Source organism: Carcharodon carcharias, chromosome 11 (assembly GCF_017639515.1).
Source record: "Carcharodon carcharias isolate sCarCar2 chromosome 11, sCarCar2.pri, whole genome shotgun sequence".
Lineage (NCBI taxonomy): Eukaryota > Metazoa > Chordata > Chondrichthyes > Lamniformes > Lamnidae > Carcharodon > Carcharodon carcharias.
Window position 1 is genome coordinate 21,592,629 of NC_054477.1, and position 19,538 is coordinate 21,612,166.

At 43.4% G+C, this 19,538-nt stretch overlaps 1 protein-coding gene across 1 annotated transcript in view; it reads left to right on the forward strand.

The window, feature by feature from the left end:
- Positions 1 to 19,538, forward strand: part of LOC121284464 (cytokine receptor common subunit gamma-like) — a 46,097-nt gene that overhangs the window by 8,046 nt on the left and 18,513 nt on the right. The window contains exons 4-7 of the mRNA XM_041199960.1: positions 3,629 to 3,746; positions 5,917 to 6,101; positions 13,054 to 13,199; positions 16,527 to 16,686. Of these exons, the coding sequence (XP_041055894.1) occupies positions 3,629 to 3,746; positions 5,917 to 6,101; positions 13,054 to 13,199; positions 16,527 to 16,686 (609 nt within the window). The remainder of the gene's footprint in view (positions 1 to 3,628; positions 3,747 to 5,916; positions 6,102 to 13,053; positions 13,200 to 16,526; positions 16,687 to 19,538) is intronic.

Below are 19,538 nucleotides of genomic sequence, written 5' to 3' on the forward strand. Positions count from 1 at the left end.
TGATGAAACAAAAGGTGTAAAAAGCTGCAACAAAAATTCCATGCATCACAATCAAGCACCTGAAAGCACGTCTCATAAAAATGCTGTCCCCAGATATTTCTTTTTATTTTATTTCCTAACGAAGATTTCATCCTGCCCTTGGATGAGGTTTGATGAAAAATGCAAAGCCCGCCTGTCTGATTCACCCGTCTGCCAACCATAAGGTTGGATGGGCCATGGAAAACTGCAGATCATTGTGCTGTTAATGGGCTTAATTGCCCACTTAATTGTTGGCAGGTTCGCTTCTGACTTTTGCGTGCATCTTCCGAATGAAATATTGCCTGAGTACGTGATGACATCAGGACGCTTGCCTGACATTGTCTCAAGCGATTTTACACCCGATTGGTCAGGCGCGCACCTGCCTGGTGGGTGTAAAAGTCTGCCCTGTATCTTCCTCACAATATAAAAACTTTCATGTTGCCATTATTTCCAGTAACCTTTGGGAAAAATAAACATATTCCTTAGCCTTGCTTATCTGGCTAGTTGTAAACAGTTTAAAGTCCCTTTGAAATCCAAATATCCCTTCATTTATCTAAAAATGCAAATTCCCTTCACACCTTACATGCTAAGCCAGCATCCATATTTATTTATTAGCATGTCAAGCCCCTAGCTTCTTTTAATGATTCAAACTTGCAGTCTATGTGGTTACAAATGCAATTAAATCAAACACAGACCCAACTGTACTTACCCACTTCAACCTACTTCACAATAAACTAGAAAAATATTATGAAAATGATCATACTTTCATGGCAAGATTTAAATTGGATGTTCGGACATGGTTCTTTTCTGAGATAATAGTGGTGCTCGTGGAGCAGGCTGCTGTCTGATGTAGCAAACACCAATTCATTAAATCCCTTCATGTGAGTGCTAGGCCTGCTTCTGACTGAGGTGAAGAACCCGTAGCATATAAGGGAAATACCGCATGATGTTAATCAGCACCAGAGTGCTCTCCTGGGCTAGTTTCAATCACCTGAGGTGTTCTGAGAGGAGGTTTTTTTTTTGGATTTGTTTCTGATTTTTTATCTCCTTTGGGAAACAATATTTCTGTTGGAACAGGCAGTACGTGTATCGGGATGCACAAAGCATCGCATTAGTGTGGGAAAGGCTGGTTAGAATAGGGAGTCTTTTCCTGCCTGTTATCGTGCATTTAACAGTAATTAATAATGCTCCCCTTTCAATATCCTTCCAAACATATGATGGCCAGAACTGAATATGGTACTCCAGATGAGGCCTGACCATCAATTTATATTGATTAAGCAGAGCGTCTTTACTTTTGTACTCTAATTTAAGTTTTTAATTTGTATCACCATCCAGGGAGAGGCATTGGTACCAAACCCAGGAGGTTTCCCCAGAAGGTGTGAAAGGGAATGAAAAATCTGGAGACAAATTAGAATCATAGAAAGGTTACAGTACAGTGGAGACCACTCACCCCATTTTGTCTGTGATGGCCCTCTGAAAGAGCAAATCATCTAGTACCACTCCCCTCCCTTTTCCCCATAGTGCTGCAAATCTTTCCTTTTCAGATAATGATCCAATGCCTTTTGAAAGCCTCTGTTGAATTTGTCTCCACCAAACTCTTAGGCAGTGAATTCCAGATCCTAACCATTTACTACGTGAACAACTTTCTCCTCATGCCGCCATTGCTTCTTTTGCCCATTACCTTAAATCTGTCCCCTCTGGTTCTTGATCCTTCGACCAATGGGAACAGTTTCTCCCTATCTACTCTGTCCAGATCCCTTGTGGTTTTGTACACCTCTATAAAACCCCCTCTCAGCCTTCTCATCTCCAAGGAGAACAGTCCCAACTTTTTCAATCTTTCTATGTACCTGAAGTTCCACATCCCTGGAACTATTCTCATGAATCTTTTCTGCACTGTCTCCATTTCCCTCACATCCTTCCTAAAGTGCAGCACACAGAACTGCCGCAATACTCCAGCTGACACTGAACCAGTATTTTATACAGGTTTAACATAACGTCCTTATTTATGTACTCTACGTCCCTATTGATGAAGTCCAGGATGTCATTTGTTTTATTAACCACACTCTCAACCTGTTCTGCCACGTTCAATGATTTATGCAAATATACATCCAGGTCCCTTTGCTCCTGTACCACATTTAGAATTGTACCCTTCCTTTTCTGCTGTCTTTACACATTCTTCCTACCAACATGAATCACTTCACACTTCTTGGCATGAAATTTTCTCTGCCACTTCTATCAATCTGTCGATGTCCTTTTGAAGTTCTACACTATCCTCCTCATGGTTCACAATACTTCCAAGTTTCACATCAGCTGCAAATTTTGAAATTGTCCCCTGTACACCAAGGTTTAGCTTGTTAATATATATCAGGAAGGGCAGAGGTCCTAACACTGACACCTGGGGAACTCCACTACAAACCACCTCCAATCCAAAGAACAACTGTTTATCATGACCCCCTCTGTTTCCTGTCACTCAGCCAATTCTGTATTCTTGTTGCTAGTTTCCTTTTATTCTGTAATCTCTAACTTTGCTCACATGTCTGTTGTGTGGTAATTTATTAGATGCCTGTTGGAAGTCCATGTACACAACATGAACAGCTTTGCCCTTATCAACCCTCTCTGGTCCTCATCAGAAAACTCCAGCGAGTTAGTTAAGCACAATTTGCTCTTAATAAATCCATGCTGACTTTCCTTAATTAACCTACAGTTGGCCAAGTGGCTATTAATTTTGTACTGAATTATCATTTCTAATGTGTAATCAGCATGAAGGTTAAATCAATTGCCCTGTAGTGGCTTTCCAAAGTTACTTTCATGAAGGAGTGCTGTCAGAGAGTGGTACTTGGGCACTTTTCTTTGAGGTTTTTGAGATTATGAAAGCAAGATTGAATTTTGTAGAATTTGCTACACAGAATCAGGCCATTCAGCCCAGCAGGTCTAGGCTGATGTTTATCATACACTTGAGCCTCTGGTGGCAGCCGGTTGAATTTAAATTCAACTAATTAATAAATCTGGAATATAAAGCTAGTCACAGTAATGGTGACCATGAAGCTATCATCAATTGCCGTAAAAACCCATCTGGTTCACTGATGTTCTTTAGGGAAGGAAATCTACCGTCCTTGTCTGTTCTGGCCTACGTGTGTCTCGAGGCTCAAACAATGCAGTTGACTCTTAACTGCCCTCTAAAATGGTCTAGCGAGCTACTTAGTTGTATCAAACTGCTACGGGAATGTCAAATCAGATGGACTGCAGGTTCAGGAAAGTGGCTCACCACCACCTTTTCAAGGGCAATTAGGAATGGGCGACCAATGTTGGCATTGCCAATGACGCTCACATCCCATGAAAGACTAAAAAATGCATACCCTTCGACTTATTTCTCCATCATGCACTTTTCTAACTTCCCCTTAAATATAGCTATGCTATCACTTCAAATTACCCCTTGTTACTCCTAACCCTTCTCTGGGTGAAGCGATTTATCCTGAGTTCCCTATCAAATTTACTGATTGGCTACCTAAGAATTCTAGTGCAGTTTAGGAGTTCCCAGTCAAATGTTGTATACTTCATTATACTTCTGATACACTTGCCTAATCTTCTTTAGTTTCATTCTGTTGTACAGGACCACATATGTTGATAAACCAAAATACAAACACGTCCGATTTGAACTGTACCTATTATGACAACGGTAATCTAAACTGCATTCAGGCACAAGACAGCAATTATGAAATTTATTACACGTAAGTTGTATTCAAGGACTCATATTTTTTTTGGGTGACAGTAAGCAAATTGATAAAGTGGACTTAAAGAGGTATTTGGAGGCTGGGCCTACATTGGCTGGAGTTTAGACTAATGAGAGGTGATCCAATTGAAACACAAAACATTTTTAAGGGGCTCATCAGGGTAGGTGCTGAGAAAATGTTTTTCCTGGCTGAGGAATCTCGAACTTGGGGTCGCAGTCTTGGAATAAGTGGTTGGACATTTGGGACTCAGATGAGGAAAAATTTCTTCATTCAAAGGGTTGTGGAACATTGGAATCTTCTACCCTAAGAGCTGTGGATGCTCGGTTGTTGAGTATATTTAAGACAGAATTCAATAGACTTTTGGATACTAAAAGAATTAAATGATATGTAGATAGTGTGGGAGTTCAGATAAAATATCAGCCATGATCTTGCTGAATTTGTGTAGCAGGCTCGAAGGGTCAAGTGGCCTACTCCTGCTCTTATTTCTTACATCCTCATTTGTCGTAACATCAGGGAGTGGAGGTGGGGCTTTCAGAGTTGGTACAGGCAAGATGAGCCAAGTGACCTTCTCCCATTCTATAAAATTCCTTGATTCTGAGAGAACATGACTATATGCTGAAGAAGTCTATGGTCATCATTACTTTTGGATTGAGTTAAAATATTGGATCTACTGGCTGGGATCAAGAATAATTCAATTTCAAAGAGTGAAGGTGGGTGTAAGTCCCTTTGCCTTGTAATTTGTGATATTGCTCATCGTGTTTCCATTTTAATTGAAAATACCTTATTTTCAAATATAAGTATCATTTCACAAGCTGGCCCATCACTGTGGCCCCATCCCAGTCTGGGACTTTGAGTCACAGCTTCACATGAATTGACCCCATTGTGTTACAGCCCCTCTCCCCCTCGCTCCAATCTAGTGACGCCCCATGCCAGAAATGGGGCCATGAAGGTTTACCCTTCTTGGGCAGAATTTTACGGACCCCTCCTGCCGGTGGATCTTCCGGTCCCACTGAAGTCAACGATCTTTTGAATGTCTCGCCATATTTTCCAGCCCCACAACAGCCGCAGCTGGGCCATAAAATTCCACCCTTTTTTTTTAGAATGCTTACTGCTTGGGGAGGAATACCAAACAGAGGAACTGAATGACGAAGAGTTATGATACAACTGTGCGTTATCAGTCATAGCAATACTTCCCGTATTACGTTATGTTTTCTCAATTGTAGCACTCTTGCCTCAGAGACGTGAGGTTGAGAGCTGAATTCCCACTCAGATGCTCAAGCATCCTGTCTTTCACATGAGATGTTAAATTGAGGCTCCATCTCCCAGCTCTGGTACATGTAAAATATTTTCCATGGCACTATTTAGAAGAAGAGCAGGAGAGTTCTAGCTGGACTCCTGACTAATATTTATCCCTCCATCAACCTCACGGAAACAGATTATCTGGTCATTGTCACCTTGCTGTTTGTGGGAGTTTGCTGTGTACACATTACTGCCATTTTTCCTACAACAGTGACTACACTTCAGAAGTACTTCATTGGCTTTAAAGCACTTTGAGACATCTTGAAAAGTCACTATTTCTTTTCTCTTTCGCATAGTCCAGGCTGACACTCTACTGTAGTACTGAGGGAGTGCTGCACTGTCAGAGGGGGCATCTTTCGAATGAGATGTTGAGCCGAGGATCTACCTGCCCTCTCAGGCGGATGCAAAAGATCCCATGGCACCTTTTGAAGAACAGTGGCAGCACTTTCCCTGGCATCCTGGTCAATATTTATTTTTCAACAAACATTGCTGAAACAGATTACCTGGTCAATATCTCATTGTTGTCTGGGGAGCCTGCTGTGCATAAGTTGGCTTCCGTATTTCCTACTACACCTCAAAAGTATGTCATTGATTGTAAGGAGCTCCAGGATGTCCTGAGGTTATACAAGGCACTACATAAGTCTTTCATTTTTAATTAAAAATTAATTGGGAACTTTAGGCTAAGCATAATGGTTGAGATTCTGCTTTGTACAGCTTTTAATGTACTGACTAACATGTTCATGTAAAACTCTTTTCAATTAAGTTATAGACTCACTGATTAGATGTAAGAAAAGACCATCAATCCTATTTCCTGTGAGCATTTAACTTGGTTTCTCATTGAACTAAACTATTAAATGCTGTCTTTCAGGCTCTCGAAAACTGCCCTGCACATGAAGCAATGCGACAAATACTTAGAGAACCGGAGTCTCAATTTTGGCTGCCACTTGACTGAGGATTCAAAATTTTGCGAAAGCCACTGGCTCTATGTGTATGTCATTGATTCCAACAATTTCACAGTAGTGGAGCCACATGGACTCATGATTGTGGAAAATGGTATGGCCATTACTCTTCACAGTCAGTAACTCCATTCACTGACAGTGTATTTTTTGTCTCCTAGTTTATTGCCTCTCCGAGAAGAGATATTGCTGCAGGGTGGAGGGGAGGTGATGGATGGGGAACAGGTCAGAAGTATCTTATTATGTTCTGCATTCATCTTAAGCATGGGGTAGGCTTGATGGAGCAGCTACTCCTTTCATGGCTATTATTTCTTTTGTTGGTAACAAATATGTGTTTATTAATAATACCGAAGGCCATGGGCAGGATTTTCCCGTCGGCGAGTGGGGGGGCAGGGCCTCCTCCCCGACGCGTAAAATGACGTGTGGTGATGTCGGGTGGAACTCCCAGTGTCACCACGCCCCATTTAAATTTTCAGGAAGGCGGGGGCTCAGGAAAATCAGCTGTGCGCCCGCCGACCTGTCAATGGCCAATTGAGGCCATTGACAGAGTCATTGAACTAATTAATGGACCTGCCTGTCCACCCTTAAGGTTTTAAAGTTGTTTAAAAAGTTATGGACATGTGCCAACTCATGTGACAGTGTCGCATGAGGGGATATGCCAGGGATTTTTAATAATTTGGACAGTGGAGCTGATCTCCCTGAGAGGCAGCACTTAGCCTCAGGGAGATGAGTGCACACTTTTGTGCGCACGTGCGAAAGTGCGCAGTCTCGGATTTAGGGATTCCACCCCGCCACACAAGGAGCACATAGCCCTTCCATGTGGACATCACACTGGGCAGGCTTTAATTGGCCCGCCCACGTAAAATGGCGGCACGTCCCCAATTGGGGGTGTCGATCGGAGGCGCGCCTCCGGGCGCCCGCACTTCAACTTTCCCCCAAACGGGGGGAAATTCCTGCCCCTTGCGAATGTTTATGGAACATAGGTAAACACCTAAAACAAATTCTTTAAAGGGGTAATTAAAGTCTAAGAGGAATACATGTCTATGCTTAAAACAAACATATATCCTGAAATGAGTGCACTTCTTCTTACATTGTGGTGCTCAGTTGTTTTACATCATCATTCTCCCAAGACTATTCTGCTGATTTCCTTTTCCTTTCCTTTTGAATCATATTGTTGATTGAGCTGATGTCAGATAGCCCTGACAGCCTATCCTGATTCATTGTGGCTTCATCAGATCCTCTGTTTTCACTCTTCTATACCCTACCTTCTCTCTCCATGCTAAAGAATCTCTCCTTGAGCTCCATCTATCTTCCCTTGTATTGTGATAACTTTTCCTCACCTGACACTTTGTATAGTGCCCTCTCCCTTTCCAAGGGTTCTACCTTAGGCTTCTCAAGCATGCTGCATTGTGTTCACCTGGTACCATCCCATGGAACCAAACACATCTAATGTTCAGCTAGCACCCGGCATTATGCTTTCATCAACTGTCACCCTGTGCTTCTGCAGACCACTGCACGTTAGTTGCCTAGTGCAATATCTGGTACTTGCCCATATCAGTATATCTTTTCCTCTCGCTTTCTTCGCTCAGTTAGATAAAATTACTGATAGTGTTGACCCAATAGGTAGCCATGCTTGGAGTAAGTGGAATAGGCCATTTAGCTACAAAGTCAATAAAAAGAAATGAAACCTAGGCACCCGGGATGACAACAGCAAACCCAGCCCTGTCGACACTGCAAAGTCCTCCAGACTAACATCTGGACACTTGTGCCAAAATTGGGACAGCTGTCTCAAAGACTAGTCAAGCTCACAGAATCATACCTTACAGATCATGACCCAGTCACCACCATCACCATCCCTGGATATGCCCTGTCCCACCGGCAGGATAGACCCAGCAGAGGTGGCGACCCAGTGGTATACAATCAGGAGGGAGTTGCCCTGGGAGTCCTCAACATTGACTCCGGACCCCATGAAGTCTCATGGCATCAGGTCAAACATGGGCAAGGAAACCTCCTGCTTATTATTACATACTGCCCTCCCTCAGCTGATGAATCAGTGCTCTTCCATGTTGAATGCCACTTGGAGGAAGCACCGAGGGTGGCAAGGGCACAGAATGTACTCTGGGTGGGGGATTTCAATGTCCATCACCAAACGTGGCTCAGTAGTACCACTACAGACCAGGCTAGCCAACTCCTAAAGGATATAGCTTTTTATCTGGGTCTGCGGCAAGTGGTGAGGGAACCAACAAGAGGGAAAACCATGCTTGACCACATCCTCACCAACCTGCCTGTCGCAGATGCATCTGTCCATGACAGTATCGCTAAGAGTGGCCACTGCACAGCCCTTGTGGAGATGAAGTCCCATCTTCACATTGAGGATACCCTCCATCGTGTTGTGTGGCACTCCCACAATGCTAAATGGGATAGATTTCGAACAGATCTAGCAGCTCAAGACTGGGTAACCATGAGGCACTGTGGGCCATCAGCAGCAGCAGAATTGTATTCAACCATAATCAGTAACCTCATGGCCCCCACTCTACAATTACCACCAAGCCTGGGGATCAACATTGGTTCAATGACGAGTGCAGGAGATGCCCTCCTGCAGCAGCAGACATACCTCAAAATGAGGCGTCAACTTGGTGAAGCTATAACCCAGGACGACTTGCATGCCAAACAGGAAAAGCAGCATGTGGTGGACAGAGCTATGCGATTCCACAACCAATGGATCAGATCTAAGCTTTGCAGTCCTGCCACATCCAGACGTGAATGGTGATGGACAGTTAAACAACTCACTGGAGGAGGAGGCTCCACAAATATCCCCATCGTCAATGATTGGGCAGCCCAGCTCATCAGTGCAAAAGATAAGGCTGAAGTATTCGCAACAATCTTCAGCCAGAAGTGCCGAATATGATTCATTTCGGCCTCCTCCAAAGGTCTCCAGCATCACAGATGCCAACCTTCAGCCAATTCAATTCATTCCACGTGATATCAAGGAAGGGCTAAAGGTACTGGTAACTGCAAAGGCTATGGGCCTTGATAATATTCTGGCAATAGTACTGAAGACTTGCACTCCAGAAATTTCCACACCCCTAGCCAAGCTGTTCCAGTGCAGCTACAACACAGGCATCTACTCAGCAATGTGGAAAATTATCCAGGTATGCCCTGTACACAAAAAGAAAGGAAAAATCCAACCCAATAATTACCGCCCCATCAGTCTACTCTTGATCATCACTGAAGTGATGGGAGGGGTCATCAACAGTGCCAGCAATCGGCACTTGCTTAGCAGTAACCTGCTCACTGACGCTCAGTTTGGGTTTCGCCAGGCTCACTCAGCTCCTGACCTCATTACAGCTTTGGTTCAAGCACAGACAAAAGAGCTGAACTCCAGAGGTGAAGTGAGAATGGCTGCCCTTGATATCAAGGGAGCTTTTTACTGAGTGTGGCATCAAGGAGCCCTAGCAAAACGGGTGTCAATGGGAATCAGGGGGAAACTCTCTGCTGGTTGGAGTCACACCTAGCACAAAGGAAGATAGTTGTGGTTGTTGCAGGTCAATCATCTCAGTTCCAGGACATGACTGCAGGAGTTCCTTGAGTACTGTCCTGGCCCAACCACCTTCAGCTGCTTCATCAATGACCTTCCTTCCATCATAAGATCAGAAGTGGGGATTTTCGCTGATGATTTCACAATGTTCAGCACCATTCGCAACTCCTCAGATACTGAAGCAGCCCATGTTCAAATGCAGTAAGGCCTGGATAATATACAGGCTTGGGCTGAGAAGTGGCAAGTAACATTCACACCACACAAGTGCCAGGCAATGACCATCTCCAACAAGAAAGAATCTAACCATTTCCCCTTGACATTCAATGGCATTACTATCGCTGAGTCCCCCACTATCTACATCCTGGGGGTTACCATTGACCAGAAGCTGAACTGGACTAGCCATATAACTACTGAGGCTTCAAGAGCAGGTCAGACGCTAGGAATCCTGTGGCAATTAACTCACCTCCTGATTCCCAAAGCATGTCTACTATCTACAAGGCACAAGTCAGGAGTGTGATGGAATACCCTCCGCTTGCATGGATGAGTGCAGTTCCAACAACACTCAAGAAGCTTGACACCATCCAGGACAAAGCAGCCCACTGATTGGCATCACATCCACAAACATTCACTCTCTCCACCACTGACAAACATTGGCAGCAGTGTGTACCAACTGCAAGATGCACTGCAGCAACTCACCAAGGCTCCTTAGCACCTTCCAAACCCACAACCATTACCATCTAAAAGGACAAGGGCAGCAGACAGATGGAAACACCACCACCTGGAAATTCCCCTCCAAGCCACTCACCACCCTAACTTGGAAATATATCGCCGTTTCTTCGCTGTCGCTGGGTCAAAATCTTGGAACTCCCTTCCTAACAGCACCGTGGGTGTCCCTACACAACAGGGACTGCAGCGGCTCAAGAAAGCGGCTCACCGTCACCTTCTCAAGGGCAGTTGGGGATGGTCAATAAGTGCTGGCCTAGCCAGTGACACCCACATTCTTAAATTAATTTTTAAAAAGCCCCTCGAACATGTTCCACCATTCAATTAAATCATGGCTGATCTACGAACAACATCATTACTATGAATATGGGGCCTTTGCCCCATATTCCTTAATACCTTTGGTTAACAAAAATCTATCAGCCATAGTTGTAAAGTTATTAATTGATCTAGCATCAGTTGCTGTTTGCTGAAGAGAGGTCCAAATTTCTGCCATCCTTTGTATGAAAAAGTGTTTCCTAATTTCACTCCTGAAAGGCCAGGCTCTATTTTTTAGACTATCGGTGGAATCTTGTGCCTCCACCTTGGCATGTTTGGTGGCAGAGGACACTTAATCGGACAGGAGGGTGAGGGATGTGCCTACAACAGACCATTGCTTGAGCACTGAGCCAGCATAAACCAGATACGTTGAATGGTCTCCTTCTGTACTGTACAACATCAATGGTTCCGGCTCTGTTGTATTCAGAGACTCTCTTCTTTTCCTACTTTGTTTTTTTTTTGTCTTTCTGAATTTCTACTTCTTAGTACAGGAGAGAAGTTAGGAGCACAAACTCCGAATAAGTATGGTAATAAAACTTTCAATGCAGTAGGAAGCTGTTCAGGCTGCTGTTGCAATGTTCCTTGACTGCTAACATTTCTGTGCTCTCTCCCTCGACATTCCATTATATCTTTCTACTTCAAGAGTTTACCTAATTTCCCCTTGAATAATATGATTATGTCTTAACTTCAGTCTCCTAATATGTCAAAATATTCTTTTGATTTAACCGTTCTAGCGCTAGCACAAGTCTAAGGAGCCTTGGTGAGTTGCTGCAGTGCATCTTGTAGTTGGTACACACTGCTGTCAATGTTTGTTGGTAGGAGTTGGGTGGAATTTGGATATTATTATGTGTCCTGCCAACTCAAAGTGAATTTGTAGCAGCAATCATTGTTCACTTTCTTAAAACAAAAGTAAGTACCACTGCAAGAAAACCAAGCGAAAAGAGGCTAAAGTCTACATTGTTAATCCCATTTATACCAAAGCACTATATCCGGAGTGAATACAGAGAGGTTACAGGAGACTAGAACAATTAGGGATGGGCAACAAATGCTGGCCTTGCCAGCAATGCTCACCTCCCATGTCAGAATAAAAAGAAAGGAAAGATTATATGCTGAACAAGAGACCAGTAGCCTATTGCTCACATTTTGACAGGAAAGTTCTGTGGCACTCATTGTTTTAGCAATCCCTGCACAAGGTAACCCTTGTTCTTAATGTGAATTATTAAACATAAAATTTTCAGTGCATCTGCCACTTGTCCTACTTACACTAGATAATTGTTTTTTCTCAAAGAGGATATGAATACCAGGGACTAATTCCATCACCTCTTGCCAGCCTTTCTTCTTGGCAATCTATGCATCTCTCTGACAAAGATTTTGGCTTGGTTTGACTCTCAGGTTTCTGCCAGTGCTGTGGTCACCGTAGCAGCCCAGGACCAATTGCCCTTTCCTCATGTGGGAGTTATGGAGCACCAGCCAGTTGCCTCCCCTATGCAATGGAGCTGAGATAGGGAGCTTGGTGAAGTTGGGGGGGAACAAAGCTTCAGCTCCATATTATGACTATTGTACTCGAAAGTACAGATTTCACCTTTCTGCGTTTGATCAGTGAATTCCACATGCTCAGTACAGTTGTTAATTCAGGAATGATGTGGGGCCAGTCAGCTCCTTTCTGTGTAATGATGGCTCACAGCGTAAGTGTTGTTGATGCACATGATGGTTTTGAGCTATTGATCAGCCAAATGGGCAGGTGCCCAATCTTGCCAGTGCTTTCATTCTAATGTGTGGTGGATCAGTAACAAGTATCTGGTTTAACCAGTGCATCTAGAGTTTGTTGAGCCCCACGAGCTGTGTGGTATGACACCATCTGAACAAAGCAGTCTATTTGATCAACTTTGAACATCCATTCCATCCACCACTGGCACAACCTACTGTAGAGTGTGTGACTCACAGGATTTTCTGCAGCAAAGCACCAAGGTTCTTCAAGAGCTCCTCCCAAACCTAAAACATCTGCCACCCAGATAAACAAGGCCAACAAGTGCATGGAAACACTACCACCTCCAAGTTCTCCTTCAAGTCACAGGTCATCCCAACTTTGATATATATTGACAGTTCCTTCATTGCCACGGGCTAAAAGTCTTGGATCTCCCTCTGTAACAACACTGTGGGAGCACCTTCACCACATGGGTGGCAACTGTTCAAGACGGTGGCTCATGCCACATTCCCAAGGGCACAATGAGGTAGGCAATAAATTCTGGCCTTCTGGTGATGTGCCATATGCCAAGAGTTAATTTTAAAATGGCCAGCACTATGGATCTACTAGCTAATTAAACTTTAGAGAAAACATTTTATATGGAGGATTAGCTTGAGATAAGTGAAGTCCACCCCCTTTGTAGGGTGTATTCTGTGTTCCACAGTGCAATCTTTGTGAAGGTTACATTTTATGAATATTCTAATTTAGTGCAAAATCTAATGATTTCAGTTAAACTGAGTCCACCACAAAACCTGAGTGCTAGACTTACTGCAAAAGAGGAAGTTTCATTAACCTGGGATGTGCCAAAAAATCAGAAACCAGAGTGGCTTCAATACGAGATGGGATGGAAAAGCAACATGGATTCAGACTGGCAGGTTTGTGCATTACATACTGCAGGCCTTTGTGCTCTGAGCTCATTTCTACCTTGATTCTAAAATTTTTTTCCATGTGTTCAAATCCACCTTTGGCTCCACCCTCCTCCCTATCTCACTGACCTCCTCCAATCCTTCAACTTTTCATGGTCTCTGTGCTCTTATAATTTTGGCCTCATGCTCACTTGATTTTAAGTGAACTTCCACTCCTGGCCATGCATTCAGCTGCCTAGGCTCTAAGTTCTGGAATTCTGTTCCTAAACTTCTGTACATCCTTTCTCACCCCTTAAAGCCTTCTTTTTGTCCAGGTTTTTTGGTCCCCTCTTCCCAATATCTCTTTATGTGGCTCCGTGTCAAAATTGTGTCTAATAATGCTCCTATGAAGTGTCTTGGGATGTGTTTTTTTATTCATTAAAGGAATGAGGGTGTCACTGGCTAAGCCAGCAATTATTGCTCATCCCTAATTGCCCTTGAGAAGGTGGTGGTGAATTGCCTTTTTGAACCACTGCAGTCCATGTGGTGTAGGTCAAAACCCTGGAACTCCCTCCCTAACAGTACTGTGGGTGTACCTACACCACATGGACTGCAGCAGTTCAAGAAGGCAGCTCACCACCACCTTCTCAAGAGCAATTAGGGATGGGGAATAAATGCTGGCCTAGCCAGTAAAGCCCACGTCCTTTGAATGAATAAAGGAAAGGTACACCCACAGTGTTGTCAGGGAGGAGTTCCAGGATTTTGACCCAGTGACCCAAGTCAGGATGGTGAGTGGTTTGGAGCGGAACTTACCGGTGGTGGTGTTCCCATGTACCTGCTGCCCTTGTCCTTCAAGATGGTAGTGGTCATGGGTTTGGAAGGTGCCCTCTAAGGAGCCATGGTGAGTTCCTGCATGTTAAAGGTGTTATATAAATGTAGAATGTTTTTGTTGGGCATGGAAAATGTTGGCAAGTCAGGATCACATGAAGCAGATGTAAAAATAAAGGAGCCTTTAGGAGTATGAGCTACAATAAAAATAAATGATACCAAATCACTTAAACAATAGGAGCTGGAGTCACGAAATAGAACAAAGTGAGATAAGTTGAAATCAGACACATTTTAAATCGAAATGAATAAGTCTTACTCCACATGACTGACTGAGATCTAATCATTGTGCTTTTGATTCAGAAGCTATCTCATTAAACAGGAAATAGGACTTAATTTTCCGTTGATGCATTTACATGAAACTCCTTTCTTCACAATTTTAAGATTTAGGATAAAACATAGTGTTAATAAACGAGCAGGCCCTTAATGTATAATACTTCCTCACTGCAAGATAATTATTCCCTGCATGATTCCCTAAAGAAGCATACAAATGGGGATGAGGAGGAAGTCTAACACACACTCAAATAAAAAAAAGTTAGATGTGTAAATTCAGCCCCTGAGAGCAGCTTAAATTCATTGTAGACAAGAAGAGTTGAATGGTCTCTTACTGTGCTAGAATTCCTGGGGTTGAATATCTCTTATGCCTCAATAATCGTTTCTAGATGAATAAGGTTAATTTTGATTTTGAACGGGAGAGTACAACGAATGAAGTCAATTCAACCATCTGCTATGTATCGCTCCTGATTTTCATTTCCATTGATGTGAATGGAACTGAAATTCAGGAGCTTCATATAATAGGTGACTTGAATTATATTACTTGTCTTACAGTACCACCAGCGCAGGGACAATGACTGCTGTCTGAGCTGAATGTTACACAATAGAACCTTTTCTGATTCACTGCATAACAGGCCAGGAGCGGGGGGGTGAAGAATTACAAAATCTAAAAACCATTATAAGGATTGCAATTTAATCAAGATGTTTGAAGGCGACCCACAGGCACTTTACTTCTGCTATTTATATTATGGCAACGTCTGAAATTCTCAATTATTTCATGACTGTTATTCTCTCCTGTTAGTCCATAATTTTATATATCTCTACAGGGAACTCTGGGGTAGGTGTAGGTGAGGAGCAGATATCACAGGATTTTCACATTCCCAGCTCATGACTCATTAAAGTTTGTGGGTGGGACTCGTGGGCTGAGGATTGGCATTGTTTTCACTATCTGGTCCAGCCATGCTTCAAGAAGTGGTGCATCGGTACTTGAAGCTCCGGATCTGTCCTGAGCTTGTCAAGGTGATGGTAATGGAGATACAATTGGCCTCAGTGAGAGGTGGGGGGGGGGGAGGGGGAAGGGTCAATCAGGATTCCTTCCATAATCCTGGTCATTTTTCTAAACACTGCTTAAAGGTGCATCCGTATGGCAGCTAAATGGGAACTTGATAGGCCTCAGCTATCAGGTACCTTCATCCTGTGTTCAAATGCCTTTTTTTTAATGACAAGGCCAGCATTTGCTGCCCATCTCTGATTGACCTTGAACCGAGCGGCTTGCTAGGTCATTTCAGAGGGCAGTTAAGAGTCAACCGCATTGCTGTGGGTCTGGAGTCACATGTAGGCCAGATCGGGTAAGGATGGCAGATTTCTCTCCCGTTAGGGCATTAGTGAACTAGATAGATTTTTACTGCAACCGACTATAATTTTATCTCAAGCCTAACTTTCAAATCAATATTTTATTAAGTGAATTTAAATTCCAGCAGCTGCCATGGTGAGATTTGAACCCATGTCCCCATGACATTAGTCAGTGACATTACCACTATGCCACCACCAATAACTTATTAATATTCACTGTAAAAGCTTGGACATAAATAATTGTCAATCTACAAAGGTAGCAAAGGGTGATTGGCACCTGTCAAATCCCAGTACTTAAGATCCTCAATCTTCTTCTGTTTGCCCTCGGAGGTGATGGTGACTATGTTCGTCATCTGCAGTGTTTGGTAGGGTTCCAGTGGGTATGCAGGTGACTGTTAAGTTCATTCTGTGACCCAAAGGTTCTGCTGCACATAAGGTAGGATACCACAGATAATTGAGTTTTGGAGGCATTGCTGCTAAGGATTTCCTCTGCTTGCATTTCCTCTCTGCCCCTGACATGAACCTGCTTTTGAAGGAGGCCGCACTGCGTTTTGTTCGGGTGCACCAGGTGCAGCGGTCCTGGGCGAGCTTCTCCCAGGACTCAAAGCTAATATCAAAACTCTTACGTGAAGCCTTCAGAGTGTCCTTGTAGCGCCTCGTTTAACCACCTTGAGAGAGAACCCCAAAGACTCTAGGGTCTCCATAGGAGATTCACTTTGGTAAGCGAGTGTCAGGCGTGGAAAGAGGGGAGAAAGATTGGCACAAAAATGGTGTAAAAAATGCTTTAACTTTTGATTCTGTTACCTTGACGACCTTGTCGCTCTCAGATATTGTTCTTCATTGCAGGGGGAAGAGTTTCGAAGCCATCCATTTACTTTGCCAAGTGTTGATCTTGCGAAGTGCTATTTCTTTCGTTTAAGATCCCGAATGAATGACATGTACGCAAGGAAAAGTTACTGGAGTGAATGGGGACCCACGCTTATTTGGAAGGGAAAGACTTGTGCAGGCAAGTACAGAATTCTGAGTTTTGCTTTCTGGTTTTGTAAATGGTGGCCTAGAAAGTTGGCAAAGGAGTGCCCACTTGAGCACTACACAGCCTCCAACTTGGGAGGTGGGAAGCACACACGCGTTATGAACTGGAAGTGGGTGCCTCGCGCTCCCACCATATTGTTAAAGACCAAAATGTCAGTGTGCAGTATCATCACCTGAAACAGGCAATACCACTTTATGCAAATGTTAAGGCCACTACTATTGCTGGGTGATGGTGGCATAATGGTAATATCACTGAACTATCAATTCAAAGGCCCTGGGTCAATGCCTTGAAAGCATAGATTCAAATCCCACCATAGTAGCTGATGGAATTTAAATTCACTTAATAAAATCTGAAATGTAAAGCTAGTCTCAGTCATAGTGACTGTGAAACCATTGTTGATTTGTAAAAATCTCATTCACTAATGCTCTAAAGGAAATCTGCCATCCTTACTCAGTTTGGCCTACATGTGACTCTAGACCCACAACAATGTGGTTGGCTCTTAACTGCCCTCTGAAGTAGCCTAGAAAGCCCCTCAGTTTGAGGGCAGTTAGGGATGGGGAACAATTGCTGATCTTGTCAGTGATGCCCATGAAAGAATGAAGGTAAAATAAGGGGACCTAGTGCCTGTTCTGAGGCCCTGTTATGACTGATGCAGTTGGTAAAGTGGAGTTATTTAAAAATCCCAGAGGGAAACTTTAAACAACTGTCATAACCTTTAATTTTAAGTGTTATGTTTGAGATGCGGCTATAAATTCAGGAATCAGACCACTAGTTCTTGAGGCTTTACATTAAACTAATTGAAAGACTTCATAAATTTACACAGGTTAAAATTTACGTACACATGGCTACAAGTTACAACTATCATAACTTTTAACAAATTCCCAAACTAACCTCCATTAGGGCAACAGCAACTCATAGACTTAACCAGGCACCAGGCAAAGCACTTTCACCTTGCAAATTCAAAATGAGGTTCTTTTCATTGTGGAGCCAGTTGGAGGCTTACAGCTGCCTTTTGATCTTCTATTGCCTCTGTCCTGCATGCCCGAAAACTACTGAAGTTATACCTACCACCACTGATTGAATTCAAATTCTCATTGTATCACCAGCTTCTTTGAACTTTACCTTTTAACAATGAAACCCCTTTCATAGTACCAATTTTATTAGTAATATAAACATATGGCTTGGTATCTGCTAGATAGACGTCAAGTTTTCACTCCACTTCTTGGATGCTCCATTCACAAAATAAAAATGCAAACTATCTCTCTGTTTACATATCAAAACTAGTACAAATCAAAGCACCCAGATTAGTTGGCTTTAATCCAATTAAGACACACCTGCAGCCTAAGCCTCTATTTTAAAAGAAAAATATTTTCCAAAATATTATATACATTAGTATCACAGAATCAGAATCACAGAATCACACAGTGCAGAGGAGGCCCTTCGGCCCATTGAGTCTGCACCGACACATGAGAAATACCTGACCTATCTACCTAACCCAATTTACCAGCACTTGGCCCATAGCCTTGAATGTTATGATGTGCCAAGTGCTCATCCAGGTACTTTTTAAAGAATGTGAGGCAACCCACCTCCACCACCCTCCCAGGCAGCGCATTCCAGACCGTCACCACCCTCTGGGTAAAAAAGTTTTTCCTCACATCCCCTCTAAGCCTCCTGCCCCTCACTTTGAACTTATGTCCCCTTGTGACTGACCCTTCAACTAAGGGGAACAGCTGCTCCCCATCCACCCTGTCCATGCCCCTCATAATCTTGTACACCTTGATCAGGTTGACCCTCAGTCTTCTCTGCACCAATGAAAACAACCCAAGCCTATCAAACCTCTCTTCATAACTTAAATGTTTCATCCCAGGCAACATCCTGGTGAATCTCCTCTGCGCCCCCTCCAGTGTAATGACATCCTTCCTATAATGTGGCGATCAGAACTGCACACAGTGCTCCAGCTGTGGCCTCACCAAGGTTCTATACAACTCCAACATAACCTCCCTACTTTTGTAATCTATGCCTCGATTGGTAAAGGCAAGTGTCCCATGTGCCTTTTTCACCACCCCACTAACATGCCCCTCCACCTTCAGAGATCTATGGACACACACGCCAAGGTCCCTTTGTTCCTCAGAACTTCCTAGTGTCATGCCATTCGTTGAATACTTCATTGTCAAATTACTCCTTCCAAAGTGTATCACCTCACACTTTTCAGGGTTAAATTCCATCTGCCACTTATCTGCCCATTTGACCATCCTGTCTATATCTTCCTGTAGCCCAAGATACTCAACCTCACTGTTAACCAGCCGGCCAATCTTTGTGTCATCTGCAAATTTACCAATCCTACACCCCACATAGTCATTCATGTCATTTATATAAATGACTAATAATAGAGGACCGAGCACAAATCCCTGTGGTACGCCTCTGGATGTGGGTTTCCAGTCATTAAAGCAGCCTTCCGTTATCACCCTCTGCCTCCTACAACTAAACCAATTTTGAATCCACCTTGTCAAATTATTGTGTATCCCATGTGCATTTGCCTTCTTTATAAGTCTCCCATGTGGGACCTTGTCAAAGGCTTTGTTAAAATCCATATAAACTACATCAACTGCACTACCCTCACCTACACACCTGGTCACCTCCTCAAAATATTCTATCAAATTTGTTAATGACCTCCCCCTGGCAAAGCCATGATGACTGGTCAAACCTTGCCTCTCCAAGTGGAGATAGATTCTTTCCTTCAGAATGTTCTCCAATAGTTTCCCTACCACTGACGGGAGACTCACTGGCCCGTAGTTTCCTGGCTTATCTCTACAACCCTTCTTAAA